The following is a 25,482-nucleotide window of genomic DNA, read 5'->3' on the forward strand; positions in this document are numbered from 1 at the left end:
TATTACCTTTTGTACCACCACCCTACCTGCCAACATTTTGAGATGGGAATGAGGGACACCTACTAGCAAACGTATGTAGGCATAGGACACGCCCCCTGCCACACCCCCTTAAAGGAGAATTAACCAAAAGAAAAGGTTAATTAAATCCACAAGGGCTTTTTTTACCACTATTATTCCTTTATATTGGCTTTTAAAATTTACAAATGCAGCCATTTAGAATTTGGATAAAAGGTTTAGCCCTGGGAAACACTTTTTGAAAGATAAAAAGTGCATTTTATATACAACTATATGGATCAGACCAAAATGAGGGACAAATGAGGAGGAATGAGGGACAGAGGGACATTTCTCCAAATCATGGACAGTCCCTCGAAATCAGGGACAGTTGGGAGCTATGCCACCACCCCCTCCCATTAGAATGTAAGCTCTATGAGCAGGGCCCTCCTGTACCTTTTGAATTGAACTGTACTGTAATTGTGTTGTCCCCCTTATACATTGTAAAGCGCTGTGTAAACTGTTGGCGCTATATAAATCGCGAATAATAATAATAATAAAATAAAACCTTTTAAATCAAACTGTACAGCTCAAGTTTGACCTCCAGGACTGTCTTTTCTGTTCTGTGTGGTTTGTTTATACAGTAGGAAGTTGACTAAGACTGAAACTGAAAGTAAATGAACAGTCACAATTTTGTTATTCAGCCTCGCCTAAAAAGTCTCCATGTTTTTTGTTCGACGATGCCAGACTGTGTCTTCTAAAACCAGGCTGATCTTGAAGGTAAGGTCACATTTTACCCTATATAATAATAGAAGGAGTAGTACATAGGGCAGGATGGATCACCCAGATGTGTAATAAGAGAGATTTGTAGGTACTATGATCCCTGGATCTCTATTTGTATTTAGGCCTGCTAGGACTGAGCAGAACTCTGATCTCCGTAGTACAGAGCCAGAGTTGAACTTCCATCCGCAGATGAGACATTTTAGTGTTACTGATACTTTTTTGCTCCTACACTTCTCATCCACATGTGTTGCACTAACTAAGAGTATGTTCACGTTGAACGCGGGTTTGAAATCATGCGACTTCAGCTGAACTCGCACAATTTCAAACCCGCATTTCAGCGCGAGTTCAAGGGCGATTGGAAAGACATCTGTGCGGGTTCATGCACAGATGTCGGTTGAAATCGACCCAGAAGTCGCCAAAAGTAGTGCAGGATTGGGACGGTGCCGTTGCCGGCAATAGGCTGCGATTTGACTTATCAAGTTGCGCTGATGTGAACAGGGTTAAACCTTCATCTATATAACAACCTATTTGCACCCCCTTCCTTTCTGAATGAATGAATGAGTGACTTGTATAGCGCTACCTATGCGAACTGAATCGCCTCAGGGCGCTTTGCCGCCGGTGTCCATCTGCGGTATAGCGCGGTCCTTTACCCCATAGGGTCCTGACACGCTTACAAACACGTACACACATATTTTGGCCAATTTTTAGACAGGGTCTAATTAACCTACCAGCATGTCTTTCTCACAATTAAATTAGCCTGTGGCTGCTTTTTTTTTTTTTTTAACACCTTCCTGCCCCCATCCTCTCTTACACATACTATACTTAATACTGTCACTAGTGACCAGTGTTCATTTTGACGTTTAATTTTGGTTTAGTTTTAGTCTTTTGACTAAAAAGTAATTTTAGCTTTAGTCCTATTTTAGTCATCTGAATTGTTTTCGTTTTAGTCATATTTTAATCCACTAAAATCTCCAGTACATTTTAGTAGACTAAAATCTAATGGGGTTAATTAACCACTACAATACCGGGCACTTTCCCCCCTTCCTGCCCAGGCCAATTTTCAGCTTTCTGCGCTGTCGCTGTTTAAATGACAATTGCGCGGTCATGCTACACTGTACCCAAACAGATTTTTTATCATTTTGTTCCCACAGATGGAGCTTTCTTTGGGCGGTATTTGATCACCTCTGGGGTTTTTATTTTTTGCTAAACAAATAAAAAAAGACCGAAAATCTTGAAAAAAAAGTTTTTTTTCTGTTATAACATTTTGTAAATAAGTACATTTTCTCCTTCATTGGTGGGCACTGATGAGGCTGCACTGACGGGCACTGATAAGGTGGCACTGATGACCACAGATGAGGTGGCTCCAATGAGGTGGCACTGATGGGCACTCATAGGTGGCACTGATGGGCACTGAAAGGCTGCACTGATGGGTACTTATGGGTGGCACTGATGGACACTGATAGATAGCACTGATGGGCATTGCTGCTATTGAGGCACTGACAGGTATTGCTGGTGGGCCCTGATTGGCATTATGTGTGGGCACACATTGCCACCCATGGTCATCAGAGATGCCATACCTGGTGGTCATTAGTTGTGGCCATCCCTGGTGGTCCTAGTGGCAACCCTGGTGGTCCTGGGGCGGGCATCCGCGGGGGGGGGGGGAGGGGCTGCACTGATAAACAATCAGCACAGCCTCCCCCCTGTCAGAAGAGCAACCGATCGGCTCTCCTCTACTCGCATCCCTCCTGTTTACATTGTGATCAGCTGTGATTGGACACAGCTGATCACGTAGTAAAAACTAGGGTGCCCACATGTCCCGGATTGCCCGGGACAATCCCGCAATTAGCAGGTGTGTCCCGGGTACCCTCATTCCGGGACAATACAGTGTCCCGGAATTGCCCTGGGTCGATCTAATGCCCCCTAAAATAGCCTTTGCATTGTATCTGTCCCTCACTGTCTCTGCCTGTAGTGGACCCCTAGCTGGCAGAGACCCTTTTTACCTAATTAATCACCGCCGCTGGCTCAGTGCCCAAACTGGTTGCTACCTGCCGCCCGCTTGGCGTGTAGCAACCAGTGACGTCATGAGCAGGAGAGAGGCAGAGACCAATCACAGCGGGGGAGATTTAACTTCCTCCTCCGCGCCTATTGTTTAGCTCCACCCACCTCCTCCCTGCATGTTCGAGTCTAGCCAGGCAGCGGCATGCAGAAGAAACTTCTAAGACAGACTGCAGGGCACAAAGGAAGGAGAGATGATAGAAAGGCAAGTAAACTTCTAAACACCCACCAACATGACAGATCCATCGGGGTTAAAATCCTGTCAGCTCTCCCCCAGCAGCCAGAGTTCTGTGCTGAACTGTCAGCACTTCACAGAAACAGAGTGTGTGTCAGCCTGGAGCCTCTCAGTGCACTGTGCAGAGAGGATGGAGTGTGTGTCAGCCTGGAGCCTCTCAGTGCACTGTGCAGAGAGGATGGAGTGTGTGTCAGCCTGGAGCCTCTCAGTGCACTGTGCAGAGAGGATGGAGTGTGTGTCAGCCTGGAGCCTCTCAGTGCACTGTGCAGAGAGGACGGCAGGCAGATAAGGGTCGGGTCGGCAGATAAGGGTTGGCAGATAAGGGTCAGCACTTGGCAGGAGAGGACACTGACAGATAAGATGACATCCTCGGAGGGATGGAAGGAGGACACATCCTTAGATATCAGGGCAGGGTTCATGCTGGGACTTGAAATCCTTCACTTTTGGGGGGGGGGTCACAGGTCCCAGCATGAACCCCTCAGAGCTGAAGATGTTTCCCTCATCATTGCGCACATAATAACTCCTCACACCAGGCCCTTCTGTCCAGCTGCTCACTGTCTCTTCTCTCCATGCCAGTTCACACTGGTGCGATGCCAAACATCGCACAGACATCGCATGTAATTCGCAGCGCACTGCCGTTCACATTACATGCGATGTCTGTGTGGTGCGATATCAGCCATAGAGATAGTATGGCTGATATTGCACCGCATTCGGTGCAAACACGCACAGGACCCTTTTTTCTGTTCGGACCAGAATCGGATCGCATCTGTGTTCACACCTATGCGATCCGATTCATGTCCGAACTGTCAGTTTGCAGTGCGATATGCAAGCTGAACTGGGGGTGTCGTTAACAATGTATTGACACTCCCCAGCGATTCGCATATGGCAGTGTAAACTGACATGCGATGCGGGAACACGCAGTGTATTCGCAGTGTTCTCGCATCGCACCAGTGTGAACCGGCACTCCCACTACTTGTGTGGCTCTCACTACACCTGATGCAGCCCCTCCCCCCCTCCTCCTTCAGACCCCTTTCACACTGGAGCTTTTTGCAAGCGCTATAGCGTTAAAAATAACGCCTGCAAAATGCCCCAAAACAGCTGCTACATTCATCCCACTGCGTAAGCCGCACTGGCAGGGAGTCAGAAAAAGTCCTGCCAGCAGCTTCTTTGGAGCGGTGAAGGAGAGATGAACTCACTGCTCCTCCAACGCTCCTCCCCATTAAAATCAATGGGGCAGCGCTGCGATACTGCCAGCAAAATGCTGCACTAGCAGCGTTTTGCAGGTGGATCTAACCCCTTTTCGGCCGCTAGCGGGGATTAAAACAGCCCCGCTAGTGGCCGAGTAGTGCCGCTAAAACTACGGTAAAGCGGTGCTAAAAATAGCACTGCTTTACCGCTGACCCCTGGGCGTCAACAGTGTGAAAGGGGTCTTAGGCTAGCCATACATTATACAATTTTCATGTGCAACTTTGGTTTAGATTTACCAAAACCATATAATAGGAGGTCAAACCTAAACACTTTCAATTTGTATGCAATCAGGCCGGCCCTTCTACTACATAGTTGAAGGTAAATCTAAAGAAAATTGAATAAGAAAATTGTATGGTGTATGGCCAGCTTTATCCTCAGCCTTTCATGTTCTGCCACTTTTTCACCTACTAGTCCTCTGTATGCTAAGCAATCCTCTCAGCAGTGGCCCATCTCTCATCTGCAACTATCACAGCCTCAGAATCCTGCCAGCATTCTATTCTTTGCTCCTTCAACCTGCCAGATTTTTTTTTTCTCCACTGCAACGGTGTAACTGCAGGGGTCGCCATTGCAACCCAGCCTCATACTCCAGGGGGCCCATGCAGCTTCCCTCTAAACCTGGATAGGAGGGGCGGCATATAGAAGAACTGATGCCCTCCATGTTCTTCTTGCAGCCACTGAATGGATGCAGGTGGTAAAGGAGGAAAAGCGGGCATTCAGTGGCTGCAAGAAGAACATGGAGGGCATCAGTTCCTATATATGCCACCCCTCCTATACAGTTTACTTCTGCTGCCCACAGGTCCCTCAACGCTCTCCTGGCCCCTCTGACTTATCTTCCCCAGCAACTTCTCTGCTCTCTCCCACCCCACCCTTCTCCAACCCCCTGCTGTCCTCTGGTCCCACCTGTGCTGTTCTCTGATCTGAGCTCTGTTGTTAAGCTTATATTATTATATGTATATAGATGGACTCAGAAGGGGGACAGGGACAGTGATCATGAAAAAGGTAAAAAGCGCCCCCCCAGCACATTTCTGACCTCCACCTCTCTAATAGCACAAGTGGAAGGGGAGGGGGTCAGTACTGTGGGGGGGGGGGGTCTGTACTTAATGGAGAGGGGGGTACATACTGAAGGAGGGGGGTCTGTACTTAGTGGAGAGGGGGGTCCGTACTGAGGGAGGGGTGTCTATCTATACTTAATGTATTAATAAAAATACTGATCAAGCATGGTGTTGGGATGATATAAGTGCTAAAAGCAGCCATTCACCCGACAAATCACTCGCCGCCGAAATCCCGTCAACCCGGAGACTACATTCAACACAAAGCCCCCGTCCCCCCCCGGTCCTTGGCAAAATTGTCCCTGAATGGCAGTTTGGAAATGTGGTCACCCTACGTGGGAGTAGGCGTGTTTCTAGCCTCTCCCACACTCCGCACAGCCTCCTGGGAGCTAGTCTCAGGCTTCCCAGGATGCCACTGAGCATGTGCGGGAACGAGCAGTGAATGCTGGGAGCACAGCATTCACCACATCCAGGAAATAAATGCTTGTGGGCTTCAAATGCCCACAATGAAGATGGAAACCGCCTGCAGTGAATAATATAAGTTATTCTTTCCGCCGAAATCTGACACAGGCGGACATATTACACACAATATGTAAGTATGTAATGCTGAGAAGAAAAGTTTGTGAATGAACTCAAAAAAAAAAAAAACGATAGATAGGTGGACCCCCGCTTTAATTCAAAATGGTCCATTTGCTGTCTGCCTATGAGATGTATGGTCCAGGTAAGCCTTCTCATGTCCCGTGACTGCCTTCTATTTTCATTTGACAATCTCCTCACTTCTCTAAGGAGCCTCTCAATTTGTGCAGTTAAGCCAGGCAGTACAGCAGTTGGCACCCGGACAGGAGGTGGCGACTGCAGTACATGCACACTGGGGGCAGCAATACATGGTGGCAGCATGCCTGAACCTTGGCCCCTGACCTCCTCCTCTGGCCATTGGGAGAAGCCAGGAGTCTGTGACATTGCAGGTGTCAATTCTGGCTCATTCTGCAGCTCTATACCCTCCAAAATAATGACAGGTGAGTGCGGGCTGCACTGCGCTCTCCCCTCAGGCTGGTCTTGTTGATCTGAAATAGATGAGATAGCAAATGTTGACGATAGCATTCATAAACAATTCCAGGTTACACATACAAACATTAGGGTTGATTTACTAACACTGGACACAGTGCTAACTCTGGTGAAGCTATGCAGAAAACAATCAGCTTCTAAATTTAGCTGGTTTAATTAAGCTTTCCCAAAAAAATCTGGAAGCTGATTGATTTCTCTGCAGAGCTGCACCACATTTTGCACTGTAATTTTGTGTAAATCCACTTCATTGTTTACTACTTTAAAACACAACACTTCACTGTATGATTTCATGGAGAAGTGATTGAAGTATGAGTTGTGCGTATGAGTTTGAAAATGGATGGTAATATCTTTTACATTTTAACCCTTTCATGGCTAAGCCTATTTTTGACATTTGGTGTTTACAAGTTAAAATCCATATTTTTTGCTAGAAAATTACTTAGAGCCCCCAAACATTATATATATTTTTTAGCAGAGAATCTAGAGAATAAAATGGTGATTGTTGCAATATTTTTTATCACACGGTATTTGTGCAGCGGTGTTTTAAACGCAACTTTTTGGGAAAAGGGACAATTTCATGAATTAAAAAAAAAAAAAACAGTAAAGTTAGCCCAATTTTTTTGTATAATGTGAAAGATGATGTTACGCCGAGTCAATCCATAAAAAACATGTCACGCTTTATAATTGCACGCACTCGTGGAATGGTGACAAACTACAGTACCTAAAAATCTCCATAGGCGACGCTTTAAATTTTTTTTACGGTTACCAGGTTAGAATTACAGAGGAGGTCTAGTGCTAGAATTATTTCTCTCGCTTGGACAATCATGGCGATACCTCACAAGTGTGATTTGAACACCATTTACATATGCAGGCGCAACTTCCGTATGCGTTTTTTGGTGCGCGAGCTCGCGGGGACGGGGACGCTTTACATTTTTTTTATTATTTATTTTATTTATTTTTATATTTAGAAATTGTGTTTTATAAAAAAAAAAATTTTGGATGACTTTTATTGCTGTCACAAGGAATGTAAACATCCCTTGTGACAGTAATATATATACCTAGCCCACCTTGTTTTGTGGGCTAGGTATATAGATGACATCCTCCTCCTATGGGACGGGGATGGCCAGGACCTTCAGCAGTTCCTATCCTCCTTGAATGTAAACGATCGAGGCATCCATCTAAACTTTGAGGCGAGTCAGACCCAGATTCATTTCTTGGATCTTACCTTAACCATAGAGGATGGTCGCTTACTTACATCAACCTTTTTAAAGAGAGTGATCGCAATTCCTATATATCTCTAGAAAGCTGTCATTACAGACCGTGGCTCAATGCAATACCAAAAAGCCAATATATGAGATTACGAAGGAATTGTTCTGATCCAGATGCATTCTTAAGGCAGAGTGACACTCTCACGGATAGATTCCTAGAAAAGGGTTACTCTAGAGAGAGTCTTCTGCCTGTTTTGAAGGATGTGCATGATATGGATAGGGAGCTTCTATTATGTGATAAACCTAGGCCTCATGTTTCGGATCATAACTTCGGGGTACCTTTTATTACCAACTATTCCCTCCAGCACAAGGAGATAAAACAATTGGTCTCCAAGCATTGGCATATCATCACCAATGATCGAGTGTTGAAGGAGACTTTACCAGCTAAACCAAAAGTTGTTTTCCGGGGTACTCCTTCATTGAGGAACCAATTGGCCCCTGGGATACTGGATCCTCCAACTACTAAGGCAACATTTTTTAATCAACTGACAGGTTTTTATAAATGTAACAAGTGTCGGGTGTGTTCTCTCAGTTCCTGTCATAACAGGAGGACCCAGTCCTTTGTATCCACTGTAACTGGGCGAGCCCACCCTATCATCCCATTTATTACTTGTTCCACCAAAGGGGTGGTCTACATGTTGCAATGCCCTTGTGGCTTGCAATATGTGGGGCGGACTAAACGCCCTCTTCAGGTGAGGCTCAATGAGCATGTCACTAATATTCTGACGGGTTTTAAAAATCAGTCAGTTTCCAAACATTATCGTTTAATACATGACAGGAACCCTGCCAACACCCTTTTTTTGGGCATTGATCGTTATCAACCGCATTGGCGAGGAAGTTCTATGGTACGGGACATCTCTAAACTAGAGATGTCCTGGGTCCATAAAATTAAAAGCTACACACCCTATGGACTTAATATAGATGTGGACGTCAATGCGTTCATTGACAATTCCTAATCTGTGATTGTGGTTATGCAGAGGGGTGAATTGAATATATTTACTTTGTATATATATGGGTTTTTCACATTTGAATTAGTGAGCATTTTAGAACTCTGATCCTCTCCCAAACTATGGGCTTCATTATTCATTTTTTAGGACATAGCATTTTGGGCTGAGTCGGGCTATGCTACCTATCTCTTTGAGGTGGTTATGTGTGGTTCAGTGTGGCTAAGATACCCTGCCTAATTTATGGTTTACATAAGTATGGATAGATTTCAATAATTTTCAATTCCATTTTTATTTTTAAATTTGTTATTTTTTATTCCATTTTAATATTTTTATATAATTTTTTAGTTTATTATATTTACCATATTCATTATATTTTATTTGAATTTTTTCTATATTTTTAATCGCATAGACAATGTATTTACTATGGGGACCCATGTGGTATGAGTTACACTATGGGGGGTATAATGCCTTGGATCTCTGTAGTCTTACTTTGGTTGTTTATATTTTTTTGCCAGACTATATTATTTGTTCACTTTTTATATAGATGGTATTCTAATATGTTGGAACACATTCTGCAACGATGTATACACATATATGTTTTGTAATTTTAAGATTTCTTGACGTTACATCTAATTTGATGGCTTCTGACTGTTTGCTGGTTTTAGTTTCTCGCATTACAGTACATAGATGCCCACATCCAAGATGGCGCTGTGCGTCTCCTCTTACGGAACTCAGGGCGAGGCTTGGTGTGTGTATTTAACGTGGTGGCTCAGCATGCTTGCCGTTCCCCATTGAAAACGTCAGCGTGTGACGAAACGCGTCTGGGAGGGACGTGCTGACGTCACCACGTTTGCCCTGTGAGGACGGGAGTATTGTATGAGTGCCGGCCGGCTCCAACTTCTCGCTGGTTTTAAACTTCTTTTATGTAAGTGCAACTTCTATTTGAATAAATTGGATATACAGTATTACACTATTGGGCATTTTTACTTCGTATGTACCGCTGAGCTTGGGCTTGACTGGCCAGGACGCGTCCACGCTGCCCCGGATAGGAGCCTGTGTGTGTCATATCCCACTTGCCTACTATGTGAGGATGTCTGGTAAGCTGAATATCCCCTAGGATTCGCTGGTGTGTTCTTACCCTTTTTACACGTTGAGTGGTGTGATACTTTGCCTGTTTGAACTTGCCATCTGGTAAGCAGCCCGTGCATGCGATGTGCTATCTGTCAATGGTTTTCTTCTTTTTTCACGTTTATAGTGTTTTTGGGTGATTTAATACAGTTTATTATTTCCTGATTTCTAATTGAGATTGGGTGTCGCACCTATTTCACTTACTTTACGTTTTTTGCATGATTGCATGACACTCATTCACCATCCATGGTTGCTGTGACAACTTTGGATGATATATGATACTCATGATTTATTTTTTTGAGTGTTGCACTTTTTTTCACCTTTTGAGTCTTTCAAATATCAGTATTACGCTATGCTTGTGTTATATATTTTTTGGATTTAAATCTTGACGGATTGGACATATGAGACGAATGTGATCATCTTGACTCGGCTGGATCATCATTTTAAAGGCCCAGGCTGGGTTTAAGCCACCCGCTCCTATTTGGCTTACATCTGGTAAGCGCAGTATTTTGGTGTTTCCAGTTCCATTGCTGTTTTTCATTTACCACATTGGATGAAATCTTATGTTATTTACATTTAACAATTCCACCTACTTCATTTTATGTGGACATTCATATGGGACTGTACGGACTATACTAAGACTATTTATTATTATTTTAGCGCGGTTTTTGTCTATTAATAGGTGGTGACAGCCAGGTACTCTTTATGGAGGTATCGGGGGTCTAAAAGACCCCCGATCCCTCCTTTGCACTTCACAGTATTCAGATAGCCACTTTAGGCGATTCTGAATACTGTATATTTTTTTAAAACAGGCGCCATTGGCAGCCGAGTAAACGGGAAGTGACGTCATGTCGTCGCTTCCGCGTTTACAATTAGAGGGGTGGAACGAAGCCGCTCACGGCTTCATTCCAGACTGTCAGCAGCCGGCAGCAGCCGAGGTAGCGGATTGGTGATCAGGCCTCCCGGTGGATCGGGAGGCCCGGTAAGAGCGGCGGGAGGCGGCAGGAGGCGGCGGGAGGGGGAGATGTCCCCTCTCGCTCCCCCGGTATAACAGCCGAGCGGCTTTTAGCCACATCGGTTGTTATACTTGGATAGCCGATCGCCCGCTCTACAAAACGGTAATGGGATGATGCCTGCAGCTGCGGGCATCATCCCGGTATAACCCCTGAAACCGAGGCCGCACATCTGCGTACGCTCAGCGGGAAGGGGATAATAATGACTGTGTGTAATGTGTAGATGATTATGGTGTGTCCTGTTTCTTTATATTGGCAGCTTGTGTACTTACCCTGAGAAGTATTCTGCCAGATGACGCTGGAGGGATACGGCTGGGGCTTCCTGTTAAAGAAAGAAAAGAGTCAAGGTAATCTTCCAGATAAAGTTAGGTCAACAGCGCTATTTATTTTTGCCTGTTATAAGTTGCACTACAACATCAAAGCATTATAAATAAAAGGTACCCCAGATGTATCCTGACTCCTTGTGTCATAAATTACTGTATCCCTATCTTATTGTCCCAACTATAATTGCCCAAAAATATACTGACACAAAGATCAAAGTAAAATGTCTGTTTTCGGCCCCTTTATTAAAATTAACAATTGTATGTTCACATACGTTTCAAATTTATTAAGGTTTTTTATGGGTGCGATATTCAAATCTCGCCCAGACGGAGTTCTACAGGTGTCTCCAGAATGGCAGCTTGGACTTGCCACCTTCAGAAGACAATGTGGAAGGACTCCCATTCGTCTTCGTTGCAGATGAAGCGTTTGCGCTAGGGGACCATCTTATGCGGCCATTCCCTATGAGGACCCTCACGCCGGACCAGAGGGTTTTTAATTACCGGCTGGCCAGAGCCAGAAGAGTGGTGGAGAACACATTTGGAATCATGGCCAGCTGGTTCCGCCTATTTCTTACACCCATACACATGGCTGAGTACAAACTGAATCATATCATCCTGGCGTGCTGTGTTCTACACAACTTTTTAAGGCAAAATTCTGCCAACTATGCTGCCTCAGTTGGGCCTGAGGCCGGAATTCATAATGAACCAACCTTGACGGCGCTTGAAAGTGGCCGTCCTGGCTTGCCCCCCCTAAGTGCCCATGAGGTCCGTCTTAGATACCTTGATTACTTTGCGGGTAGGGGGGCCATCAATATGCCAGACAATGTCTGAAACATTTTTCAAATAAAAAAATCATTTTAACTACTAAAATCTTTGGTGACATTTACTGCTTGTGTTTCTTTTAACTGACCCTGACAGAAATGTGGTGAGTCCTGAAAATGGCGTGATTGTGTAACATTACAAAGCACTGTTGGGTGTTATTTACTAAAGGCAAAGACACTTTGCACTACAAGTGCACTTGAAACTGCACTGGAACTGCACTTGTAGTGCAAAGTGGATTTTCCTTTAGGAAATAACCCCCATTGTCACAATCACATTTGCATTTATAAGAGGTTTTTAAAACAAACCAACATGTTTGTTGTATAACAATTTTTGGGGTCACATTACTAAAAGTAGAAATGTCCATTTAAGGTAAAACAGGCATGTTTAAAACCAACAAGAAAGACACAAATCTTGAACTTACAAAGTTCAACTTTTAAAGAAATTGAAGGCAATATCAGACATGAGTATTTAGAAACTGTGTTTGATATTGCGTTCAGATGGGGTGAAGTCACCCCTGGAAAAGCCAAATTTTGAAGATGCACACAAATTGCCGAATGTCAACATGTGCTACCTCCCATCACGGGGATCAAGGGACGTGTTTTGTGGGTGCAACCCCTTCCTCCCATCTACTTTATTATTGAGGAAGGGGTTGCACCCCCAAAACGCATACATTGATCTCCCGTGATGGCAGATAGCACATGTTGACACACTGTGTGAATCTTCAAAATTTGGCTTTTCTCAAATATGTCAAAAAATGTTTTAAATTTTTAGATCCCAAAAAGCACAAAAAAGGGAAGGGATTTGGAGGGGTTTTAAACTCTCCCTAAAACATCAATGATGTTCTTCATTTTTTGTTGAACATAATGGATGTTTTTCTCTATGTTTTCCAAGTCCCTATTACACCCCATGATCTCCCCGATCAGGATCTGTGTACTTTCAGAGGTGAATTGACCTTGATCCACAACATCACGATCACCTAAAAAGATAGAAACAAAAACACACCATGTATTATAAATATGCCGGCATCCATCTCTTACCTGAGCCTGTGGTCGCAGACACTCACCTGTTGTGGTGACAATTTCCACCACATCTCCTTCCTCCTCCTCCTCCTGTTGTCTTTGGTGGGTCTCCACTTCTTCCTGAGGTGGGGGGTCTGTGGTCTCCTCGGATGAGGGGTGTCCTCCGAGTCTTTTCTCCCCTATGTAAAAAAAAATAGGTATACTTAGCACACAGATATTTGATGGCAGAAATAGGAATCTGAAACATTGCTTGGAAGTGGGGTACAATTGTCTCTTTTGGCAGAGTTCCAAGATGAAGAAAATTTTTTGTCCTTTGTCAAGCTTGAATACTTACATGTTTTGTACAAGCTTCACAGATGGAGTCACCCCTATAGTATACACTGCAGCACCTGTGTGGGGTCCCCTAATAAAAAGGATGTTTGTGTCCCACACTAGTGCTCCAGCGTCCAGATGTGTAAACAGCTGCTGAGTGTCCTCTCCTTACACAGAGTTTAGTTTGCATTTCATTCTAGTTACAAACTCATCTACACAACAAAATTATTTTAAGAGAAGTAGGCTAAAAAAAATGTATTCAAATGCATATGGCCAAAACAATGGTGTTTTCTAGGCCGAATGAACAATGTTTCATACGAATGAACAATGTGCCCATGAACACGAAAGTTGCCATTTTAAACTGGACAACAGTTAAGAAAAGCACATGGAGCAGCACAAACGTAATATAAATAAATAATAGGAACACAGGACAACTACTTACTTTTTTGCAGCACTCTCCTGATCCTTCTGTACTGCTCGTGCTCCCTGATTTTGAGGTCCGACCACCGCTTCCTGAGCTGATCCTGGGATCGTTGTACCCCAAAATTCCGGTGCAGACTCTTGACCACTTTTGCCATGATCTTGGCCTTTCTGACATTGGGGTTGGGGTAAGGTCCATACTTCCCGTCATAGTCGGCCTTCTTCAGGATGTCGACCATCTCCACCATCTCCACAAAGGACATATTTGATGCCTTAAATCACCTCCTTCTGGATCGGGACGTTTCAAGCTCCGGGCTTTCCTCCTCCTCCTCCTCGTTGGTGTAATTATCAGACACCTGCTCTGTCTCTGCCATATGCTCTTCCCCACTGCGACGAATGAAAAGGGGCGGGGAATAGACTAGAAAGAACGTCAGGGGCGGGCGGAGTTTCACAAATGCACAGTGTCTATAAAGCGTAACACGCGTGCGTAGTATGTACGATCTGTGAGCAGAGGAAGGAGTAACGGAGGCGCCGATCGTGTTAACGAAAGTAAGATTTAAAATTGGGCCTGTACTGCTTCTAGATTGAGGCCTGTATTTGGACAAGTTTAGAAGACTTTAGGCTGACATTAGGGTTTGTCTTTTGTTGTGTCTTGCAGTTAAAAGGGATATCTTGAAGGATCATGACTTTATGCCAATCTTCATAGATATGTTCAGGGAGCTGCCCTGTCTGTGGCAGATAAACCACCCTGATTATAAGAACCAAACAAAGAGGAAGGCAGCGCTGGATAATTTGCTGCAATTTGTGAAGTCGGTGATCCCCACGGCAGACATCACCTATTTGAGGATCCTAATTGGTGGCCTGAGGAGCACTTATCTAAGGGAGCACAAGAAGGTTCAGGATTCCCAGAGATCAGGAGCTGCAGATGCCATTTATGTCCCCAGGCTGTGGTACTATGACAGACTGCATTTTCTGGCAGGTCAGACTGTACCCAGGCCAGCACTCCCTACTCTTCCTTCCACGCTCCCCCCCCCCCCCCCAGTTGAGGCTTCAGACGCCCAACCTGGCCCTTCCAGGCAGCAACATGTGGAGGAGCCCAGCTTGAGCCATGTATAGCATTCTTCTAAATATTTCTGGTTGTCCAGTCAATGATGTTAAATATATGTTAGTTTGGAGTACTAATTTATGATTGTGATTGATGAAGCAAAAACTAAAACCTGTCCCTTTTTCATACACAGGGAAGTCTCAGCCAGGAGGTGGCCAAGCAGGCTGCCTGATACCCAGGTCCCTACCCTCCGCCTTCAAAGACAAAGTGGCAGGAAGAGGAGTAACCTGGAGGAGGCTGCCATAGGCCTATTTTGGAAGGCTACTCAGGCCCTCAGAACACCCCACAGTGTGGAGGAAGACTTTGCTGCCATAACTGCATGCAAAATGATGCAGATGGAGGAGGGCCAATGACTCCTATGTGAGTTTTTAATTTTGGAAGCTCTAAATAAGGGGTTGAGGGGCCAAATCACATGTGCAACCCACATTTGTCACCTCACCCATAGTCCTCCTCCTCCTCCAGGTCCTCCAGGTCCTACTCCTCCTCCTGCCACACCTCCAACACCAGAGCCACAACCGGGAAGGAAGCGTGGAAGGAAGACCAGAGAGGGATGGCCCTGGGTTCAGTCTGGTCTGGCAAAAGATGCAGCCTCTTGTAGTACCACAGCCTGGGGACATACATGTCATCTGCTGCTTTTATGATCTCTGAGACTTCTGGACCAGACTGCACTCCCTTACATATGGACTCCTCAGGCCACAAATTTTGATGTAAAATAATTGATGTGTGCCCTGGGGGGCAAAGGCTTCGCCAATTTATAATGTTTATCCAGCATTGCCTCCCTGTTTGTTTGGTTCTGAGCCCTTAATAAAGGAATTTTTGTTTCGATTATACTCGCCTATGTGTGTTTTCCTTCAAAAAGGACAGTTTGTTTGGGAGGATTCAGGTACATTTCAAATATACAATGTGAAATTAACAAGGGACACCAACACCAAGCAATCTCCTTGAGATTAAATAATACAAGATAACTATGGTGTTGTGGTAACTTGACACACAAAACACACACAAAAATATTCTGGAATACAAAAAAAAAATAAAAACAAAAAAAGATCAGCCTTGAAAAAAATACAAACCAAGAAAATAATAATATATATATTTTTTGTTAGTGAGAAGTCTGTGTGAATATGAGCAGCAAAACAATTTCATTCTTCTCACATTATAAAGAAGAAGAGAGTGCGCTGTATTAAACTATTTTAAACATTGCAGCCTGACAAAAATGCTCTATCCATTCCGAATGCTAATTTTACCAGACCGAGCAGTCCCGTCTCGGAATTTCTTCTGAGCATGCGTGGTACTTTGTGCGTCGGAATTGGCCACACACGGTCAGAAATTAACGCGATCGGATTTTGTTGTCGGAAAATTTTATAGCCTGCTCTCAAACTTTGTGTGCCGGAAAATTCGATGGAAAATGTCCGATGGAGCCAACAAGCTCCGATCGCACATTTTCCGTCGGAAAGTCCGACTGTGTGTGCAGGGCATTAGCCCTTTTTTGTGAAAAAATCACTCCATTCAGACATGGATAATTCATCCAAAAGCCCATGATTGGAGGGTACATCCCATCACAGACGTCTTGGGATGAGTCGAGCAGAAAGATATTGCTCAAAAGATGTGATGTCCCACCAGGTCTTAATCTTTTTTTCAAAGATGTAACCTAGTTTCCTAAAGGACTGTGATAAATCATTAATGGGCTCATTGGTTGGCTTCCTAGAAAACACCTTATTGATTTTAACTTCACGTTTTTCAAGGTATTGACAAACCTCCATAAATGCAGCTAGATTAATGACAGTTAAAAATAATGAATAGAAAAAAGAGGAACAAATCAGCGCAAATATATATACAAATATCTAAAAGCAGCTGAACACCAGGGTCAAAAATCAAATCCCTGAGAGTAGTATATAACAGATGGTGCAGCGCTAAAAATAATAAATAATGAAAGAAATAGTCCATAAAATTCAAGCAATCATAAGTGTTGTGACATCATGCTGGAAACTTCGTGGGTAAAAGTGATCCCTCCACCAACACAAGAAATGGCCTCTCACCTCAGCAACCGGACCCTTTCGTTATAGAGGGTCAAATGCGCTTTCCCTTACGAGTCATATAAAGCAGGTAAGCAGTGGATCCAGATCAGTCAGCAGCGGTAATGGATAAGTAATATGCAGAATCAATCAATCCCCAAACGTATAAGCCATGTAAATGTAAAAGGGGTAGACCATAGTGCTCTCCGTAATATACTTTAATAAGGTAAAAAACAAGGTTAAAAAACTTACAAACACGGCACTAATCCAGTGGCAGATGTATGAGCATGGGTAGGTAAACATTCGAGATGGTCGCGGGTGACGTCACAAAGCTCTCTTCCTTCCGAACGCGTTGCATCCCAGTGGGCGGGGACTTCATCAGTGGATCTGGAAGGAGCGTGATCACCCGCGCTTTGTGCACAATAGGTCGCCCTAGCAACCAGACGCTGCATGAAGCAGAGTCACATGAACAGGACAAAGATCACTACGCAGGGACGTAATCCTGGAAGTGTCCCCAATTACTGAAAGTCCAACGAACGGAAACAAATCCCCGCATGTGGATGTATGCTCACAGCCTGCATATCTTGAAAAATCTCAGTAATGCGTTGAGACATGCTAGCAAAAAATCAACATGCTCAAACATGAATACAATAAGATAAAATCAGCATAAAAATAAATATAAAATTCCTCAAGAAATATAATAGATGTGTATATAAATATAAAACCTAATAAAATCATCATCCGCGACCATCTCCTACAACAACCACAAACTTTAATAATCAACGATCAGTGGTGCATGGTGCAGCTCCTAGGTGTCCAATAGGATCACCTGTCCTTTTAGCCAATCAGGTAATGGGTCTAAAGACCCGCTTCCTGTTTGGCCGGGAGGAGGATCAGTGTGAGAATAGCAAATATTCATTCGCTTTTCTCACACAACTGGGAGTGCTCTGCGCCCTGAGCCCACTCTTTTTTTAAGCCAATTAGAGCCCCTGGCTCTAATCACATGCTTCAAAAAAAAAAAAAGAAAGCACTCCCCGTTAAGGCATAAAGGCCCTAAAGATGAAAGAATAATGACATGGCCCACTTCCTCATCTGACCTAAACTCTAATGAGAACTTGTGGGCCCTTCTTAAATGGGAGATTTACGGTGAAGGAAAACAGTACACCTCTCTGAACAGTGTCTGGGAGGCTGTGGTTGCTGCTGCACAGAAGATCAAGAAACTGACAGACTCCATGAATGGAAGGCTTGTGACGTTTATTGAAAAGAAGACGAGGGCTATATTGGTCACTGATTTTTTTTATGTCAGAAGTGTTTATTTGTACATTTTGAGTTGTTTGTTTATTTTCATCTGTTAAAGCGGTGTTCCGCCCCCAAAAAAAAATTAAAAGCCAGCAGCTACTCATACTGCAGCTGCTGGCTTTTAATAATAGGACACTTACCTGTCCTGGAGTCCAGCGATGTCGGCACCGCAGCTGATGTTTCCATCAGCTGTCGGGTGCTGCTGCCGCCGCCATTGCGGGTGAGGGAACCCGGCAGTGTAGCCTTACGGCTTCGCGCCGGGAACCCTACCGCGCATGCGGGAGGCCCCGCTCCTCTCTCCTACTGGCCCGGCGACAGGGAGAGGAGGATGCGGCCTGCACTCCTGGAAGTGGGACAGGTATCCCGTCCCCCCTCCCCCCGAAAGGTGCCAATTGTGGCACCGGAGGGGGAGGGGAGACAAATGAGCGGAAGTTCCACTTTTGGGTGGAACTCTGCTTTAACGGCTTGCCGACCAGTGCACGCCGTTACAGGTACGTCCCCTTTAAGAAGCGATGTCACCGCGGTCACCGTGACCGTAGGTCCCGTGGACTCGATATCCGCCGGGTGCCCTCGATCAGGTCATGGAGAGGAAGAATGGGGAGATGCTTATTTAAACAAAGCATTCCCCGTTCTGCCTAGTGACAGGACAGTGATCTACTGCTCTCTGTGATCAAAAGCAGTGATCACTGTCCTGTGTGTTCAAGCCCAGCCCCCTCGAGTTAGAATCACTCCCTAGGACACACTTAACCCCTTCACTGCCCCCTAGTGGTTAACCCCTTCACTGCCAGTGTCATTTACACAGTAATCAATGCATTTTTTATAGCACTGATTGCTGTATAAATGACAATGGTCCCAAAAATGTGTCAAAAATGTCCAATGTGTCCGCCATAATGTCACAGTCTCAGTAAAAATCGCAGATCGCCGACATTACTAATAAAAAAAATTAAAAATAAAAATTCAATAAAACTATCCCCTATTTTGTAGACGCAATAAATTTTGTGCAAACCAATCAATATACGTTTATTGCGTTGTTTTTTTATATGATGTATAAGAAGAATACATATCGGCCTAAACTGAGGAAAAAAATTGTTTTTTTATATATTTTTGGGGGATATTTATTATGGCAAAAAGTAAAAAATACTGCGTTTTTTTCAAAATTGTCTCCTTTTTTTTGTTTATAGCACAAAAAATAAAAACTGCAGAGGCGATCAAATCCCACCAAAAGGAAGCTGTATTTGTTGGAAAAAAAGGACATCAATTTTGTTTGGGTACAACGTTGCACGTCCGCGCAATTGTCAGTTAAAGCGATGCAGTGCCATATCGCAAATGCTCTGATCATTTGGGGGTAAAACCCTGAAGTGGGCTGAAGTGGTTAAAGTGAGAATAATAAACAAGTGAGATGGGAAATTTTTCATTTTTCCATTTAGTTGCAATTCTTAAGGCCCCTTTCACATGGGGCGGATCCGTTCAGTGGAGTCCACCAGCACAGCGGGAGATCGATCCGTTGATCTCCGCTGAACCGGCGGATGACAGGTCCGTCTTCTCTCACTGAGCGGGGAGGAGCCTGTCAGAGCCCCACTGATCTCTATGGGGAGATCGGACAAAAACGGACATGCTTTCTGTTTTCATCCGATCTCCCCATAGAGATCAGCGGGGCTCATCAGATCACATCCGATCCGCCAAGACGGATGGCGAAAGTATCGCCGTACATCTGTCTTCAGCGGATCGGATGGCAGATGGGTGTCAGCGGGCACATAACCGCTGACATCCGCCTGCCCACAGGAGTCAATGAATGGCCCGCTTGGATCCGCCTGAAAAATGGACAAGCGGGTCCGAGCGAGCTTGTTGTGTGAAAGGGGCCTAATAATTGCCCATTAATTGTGCACACATAGATATTCTCCTAAGAAAGCCAAAACCGAATTTTTTCTTTCTTAAATCTTCAGGTTTGAGATTTATTAACATTTTGGATTGACTGAGAACACTGTAGTTGCTGAATAATGAAATGAATCCCTTAAAAATACAGTTTGCCTAATAATTGTGGACACAGTATAGCGGGAAGGTCAGATCCCAGTATGAATATCTGCTTAGATTTCTACAGGAACCAGCAGCTTTTTTTGATGATTACACAATCATATTGACTTTGTGAGAGGACTGGTGTACGAAACTTGATTCTTCAGAGAAGGAAATTGCATCATACACGAAAATGAAAGTTACAAGTTACAAGTTTTTCCTATGCGCAGCCATTTCGTATGGGAAGGGCTTTGAAACAAAACATTCACTAGAGGTAAGTAAGATGGACTTTGTTACAGTTGTTGATTGCTTTCTGTATGATTTTTAGAGTTCACATTTTGTTAAACTCTGAGTGACTCTGAGATTAGAAGATAGGAGTAACAATGAGACCTCTAACATACTGAGAAGGAGAAAACAAGATTTTTTTTTCATTGAACCACTAGAACCAGAAGACTTTAGGTATGAGAAGGATGGACTGAAAAGGTAAAGATATGTGTGTTCCTTGTACACCTAGGCACTACATTCATTTTCTTTTGACTTGTGATATTTGTTGTTGCTGTGTGTTTTATTTCCTGCTACTGCGTCAGTCATAGGATTGTCCCTAGAGATACATAATGTTTGTTCCAGCAAACCTTCAAAGTTAAAAAAAATGAAATAAACTGGAAACCTTTTTAATGTTTAGATTGCTATGTAAATATTTTGTTATTTTGTTTTTGTAGCTTTGACATTGTTTGGAAACATTGTTTAGAAAACAGCCTGTAGCTTTAGTTTACAATTGCATTTGGGGTGCAGTAAAACTAGGGGAAAGAGTTGCACTTTTACTACTCATCTGGACCTACAAAAGGCAGCTGGACAGGGTTGTAAACAGTGGCAGCTGGTGCACAAAATGTTTTGGGGGGCGCAAGCAAACTGAAAAATACTGAACCCCCCCATCAATTGCAGCCTCGCTGTGCCCATCAAATGCAGCCATTGTGCCTATCAAATGCAGCCACTGTGCCCATCAATTGCAGCCATTGTGACCACCAAATGCAGCCACTGTTCCCATCATATGCAGCCACTGTGCCCATCATATGCAGCCATTGTGCCACTCATATGCAGCCACTTTGCCCATCAAATGCAGCCACGTGTGCCCATCATATGCAGCCACTGTGCTCCATCATATGCAGCCATTGTGCCCCTCATAAGCAGTCATTGTGCCCATCATATGCAGCCATTGTGCCCCTCATATGCAGCCATTGTGCCCATCATATGCAGCCACGTGTGCCCATCATATGCAGCCACTTGTGCCCATCATATGTAGCCACTGTGCCCATCATATGCAGCCACTGTGCTCCATCATATGCAACCACTTGTGCCCATCATATGTAGCCATTGTGCCCATCAAACGCAGCCACTGTGCCCATCATATGCAGCCACTTGTGCCCATCATATGCAGCCACTTGTGCCCATCATATGCAGCCACTTGTGCCCATCATATGCAGCCACTGTGCCCATCAAATGCATCACTTGTGCCCATCAAATGCAGCCACTGTGCCCATCATATGCAGCCACTGTGCCCATCATATGTAGCCACTGTGACCCATCATATGCAGCCACTTGTGCCCATCATATGCAGCCACTTGTACCCATCATATGCAGCCACTGTGCCTCATCATACCCATCATATGCAGCCACTTGTGCCCATCAAACGCAGCCATTGTGCCCATCAAACGCAGCCACTGTGCTCATCAAATGCAGCTGTTGTGTCCATCAAATGCAGCCACTGTGCCCATCAATTGCAGCTATTGTGCCCATCATATGCAGCCACTGTGCCCATCATATGTAGCCACGTGTGCCCATCATAGGCAGCCACTTGTGCCCATCATATGTAACCATGTGTGCCCATCATAGGCAGCCACTGTACCCATCATATGTAGCCACGTGTGCCCATCATAGGCAGCCACTTGTGTCCATCATATGCAGCCAATGTGAATGCAGAATTTGAGGTTTATGCATGTTTTTTATTGGTGACTGATTATTTTTCATCATTCTATCAACATTTACTGAACTTTATTATTATTGCAGATGATTAGAAATGTGATGATTGTGTCAGTTGGCTCGGTGTACGCAACAAACTGATTTCTGCTCTAAATGAACTGATCACAAATAAACACTCAGAAATGGAAAAAAAAGACCCATGTAAATCACTTGGTAAGCATCAATAAATCTTTACCTTTCATTTATATCATCTTTACAAAGAAATACAGCAAAAAACAAAACAAAAAAAAATAGTAAATATTTAATAAAATGCATATTCAAATTATTATTATTATTATTATTCAGGATTTATATAGCGCCAACAGTTTACGCAGCGCTTTATCAATGTGTTTTATGAACAATAATTTTTCTTTAGGAAGTTTAGAGCTGAACTTGCGTAATTTTTGGTGGGTGGGGGAGGGGTAGAACACCAAACACATTAGTTATATGTAATGATCTGTATCCCATCTACCTGCAGGCTGCTGCTTTATGTAAAAATCCTCCCTGCAGTATTCTCCTTCATAGCCACCAGATATCTTCTGGGGATGTGAGAGTTAAAGTGATTGTAAAGTCTCATTTTTTTTTTCTATAAAAATAACAAACATGTTATACTCACCTGATCTTTTGCATCGGTTTTGCACAGAGCAACCCCCGATCCTCCTCTTCTTGGGTCCCTGGCTGGAGCTCCTGGCCCCTTCCTGCTGTTGAGTGCCCCCCACAGCAAGCAGTTTGCTATGGGGACACCCAAGCTGAGCTGCAGCTTTGTGCATCCATACAGACATGGAGCTGCGGTTCGGCCCCGCCCCCTCTCTCTCCTGATTGGCTAACTGACTTTGATTGACAGCAGTGGGAGCCAATGGCGCTGATGCTGTGTCTCAGCCAATCAGGAGGGAGAGTCCCGGATGGCTGAGACACTCGTGGACATCACTGGACAGAGATGGGGCTCAGGTAAGTATTAGGGGCTGCTATACACACAGAAAGCTTTTTATCTTAATGCATTAAGATAAAAAACCTTCTGACTTTACAACCACTTAAAAGTCATCACTGCTAGTCTGAAAAGTTGCACTGCTCATCCGCCCCCTTCTGCCTTCTCCACCATTCACAAGACTCATATTACAACACTCCCACAATGCATTGTGTTCAGTGAATGAGCGGTGAAGACCCTATCATTCATCTGCTCCTCCTCCATTCAGAAATGACATGATGCATGAAGATAAAATGAAGGAGGTACTGCAGGGAAGATTTTACCAAGATACTGGAGCCTTCAGGTAATGGGATGCATATCATTACCCATAACTAATTGTACACCAAATACTAAGATTAAACTTTAAAATGAATGTCCTTTTATTCATTTTTTGTTTTTCCGCCCAAGGTACGTCATATGACGTCCTTGACTTTGAGCGGGGATATCTGAATGATGGGTGCAGCTACAGGCATCATTCACATATCGTCTTTTTCAGCCAGCGATTCAGTCCAGTATTGCTTTCATTTCAAGTATATAATGCATGCTAAAACTACATTAAGCTATATAGTTTAACCGGTTCCCGACCGGCGCACGCCGATGTACGTCTGCAGAATGACACGGCTGGGCAAATGGGCGTACCAGTACGTCCATTTGAATTCCCCGCCGTGCCATTGCGTGCGCGCCGGCCGGGAGCTCCGTGAGTCGGGTCATACCCGCGATCGCCTCACAGAGAAGACGAACGGGGAGATGCTGATGTAAACAGCATCTCCCCGTTCTGCCTAGTGACAAGTGTCACTAATCACAGCTCCCTGTCATCAGAAGCTGTGATCAGAGTAATGACACTGCTAGCCCATCCCCCTACAGTTAGTAATCACTCCCCTAGGACACACTTAACCCCTCCCCGCCCCTAGAGGTTAACCCCTTTACTGCCAGTGTCATTTACACAGTAATAAGTGCATTTTTAATCGTACTGATCGTTGTATAAATGACAATGGTCCCAAAAATGTGTCAAAAATGTCCGACATGTCCACCATAACGTCGCAGTCACAATAAAGTGATCGCCACCATTACTAGTAAAAAAAAAAAAAAATATTAATAAAAATGCTATAAAACTATCCCCTATTTAGTAAACGCAATAACTTTTGCGCAAACCAATCAATAAATGCTTATTGCGATTTTTTTTTTACCAAAAATATGTAGAAGAATACGATCGGCATAAACTGAGGAAAAAAAATTTTTTTTTTATATATTTTTGGGGGATATTTATTATAGCAAAATGTAAAAAATAATGCGTTTTTTTTTTCAAAATTGTCGCTCTTATTTTGTTTATAGCGCAAAAAGTAAAAATCGCAGAGAACGATCAAATACCACCAAAAGAAAGCTCTATTTGTGGGAAAAAAGGACATCAATTTTTTTTTTTAAACAATAAATTTTTATTGGTATTTTTCCAAAGTATACAAAATACAAGCAGATTTCTCATTTCTCATTTGTACATATTGTTCGCCATTCAGGAGCTTACTACATTAATAGAGTAAAACAGATTACCTGGTAGGGTTACTAAGAAATATCCTCAATGAAGCATTGTACATTTGTCAAGCCTGTCACCCCTTGTGGGTACACACTGTAAACAGACTTTCTGCTTAAGTTTTCAAAGTTAGCCCTGAGAGGACCTTACTGAGGGTCCCCTCCAATATACTATCACGTAAGTTCCCTGTAAATTTGTCGTTAACCAATAATAATAAACTTAGAATGACTGATTCATCTTAATAAGACTTTCTCATTCTTTTGATAACAGGTAAACCACGTAGTGTTGCTATGCTGTGTGCTTAGTATAATACCATATCATATATGACCATACCCAATAATGGATTGTACCACTAGATCATTGATGGTTGTGTTTCAGTAGTGGAGGATTAGGAATAGTTTTCATACATGTGAGGAGGCATATTTAGAGGAACTCCAAGTTTCCCAATGTTTGTGGAAACTCGGGGTTCTTCTTTCTGTATATGCTAGGATTTTTTCCATAGTGTATTGAGCATTCACTCTTGATATGACTTCTGCAATTTTTGGAGGTGAAGTAGAGCGCCATTCCTAAAAGGACATCAATTTTGTTTGGTAGCCACGTCGCAAGACTGTGCAATTGTCAGTTAAAGCGACGCAGTGCCGAATTGCAAAAAACGCTCTGGTCAGGAAGGGGGTAAGATCTTCCGGGGCTGAAGCACATAATTTGCGTTCCATTTTTCTTTATTAATCATTATTTCCTGGATATGTCCATATGTTATATTCAACAGATACATGCGTAGAGAGGAACCTCCCTCCAGGGCACCCCCATGGGACCTAGCTGTGCCCTCAGAGGGAAATCTCTCCCCTCCTCATTGTACTTGTAACTCTATATGTGGTCATC

The 25,482-nt window shown here is 43.8% G+C and overlaps 1 protein-coding gene and 1 long non-coding RNA gene across 2 annotated transcripts in view; both read left to right on the plus strand.

Annotated features, from left to right (window-relative positions):
• Nucleotides 1–686: 686 nt before the first annotated feature.
• LOC141116967 (uncharacterized) lies at nucleotides 687–19,602 on the plus strand. The gene is made up of 3 exons (XR_012237077.1): nucleotides 687–771; nucleotides 11,039–11,126; nucleotides 14,911–19,602. It is a non-coding gene; the product is annotated as an uncharacterized lncRNA (long non-coding RNA).
• A 129-nt stretch (nucleotides 19,603–19,731) lies between these two features.
• The window catches only part of LOC141116966 (NACHT, LRR and PYD domains-containing protein 3-like), a 93,296-nt gene continuing 87,545 nt past the window's right edge, over nucleotides 19,732–25,482 (plus strand). Inside the window, exons 1-3 of the mRNA XM_073609500.1 lie at nucleotides 19,732–20,372; nucleotides 20,427–20,581; nucleotides 22,163–22,288. Coding sequence (XP_073465601.1) covers nucleotides 22,258–22,288 — 31 coding nt within the window. The 5' untranslated portion in view covers nucleotides 19,732–20,372; nucleotides 20,427–20,581; nucleotides 22,163–22,257. The remainder of the gene's footprint in view (nucleotides 20,373–20,426; nucleotides 20,582–22,162; nucleotides 22,289–25,482) is intronic.

This window comes from Aquarana catesbeiana, linkage group LG13 (genome assembly GCF_042186555.1).
Source record: "Aquarana catesbeiana isolate 2022-GZ linkage group LG13, ASM4218655v1, whole genome shotgun sequence".
NCBI classification, from domain to species: domain Eukaryota; kingdom Metazoa; phylum Chordata; class Amphibia; order Anura; family Ranidae; genus Aquarana; species Aquarana catesbeiana.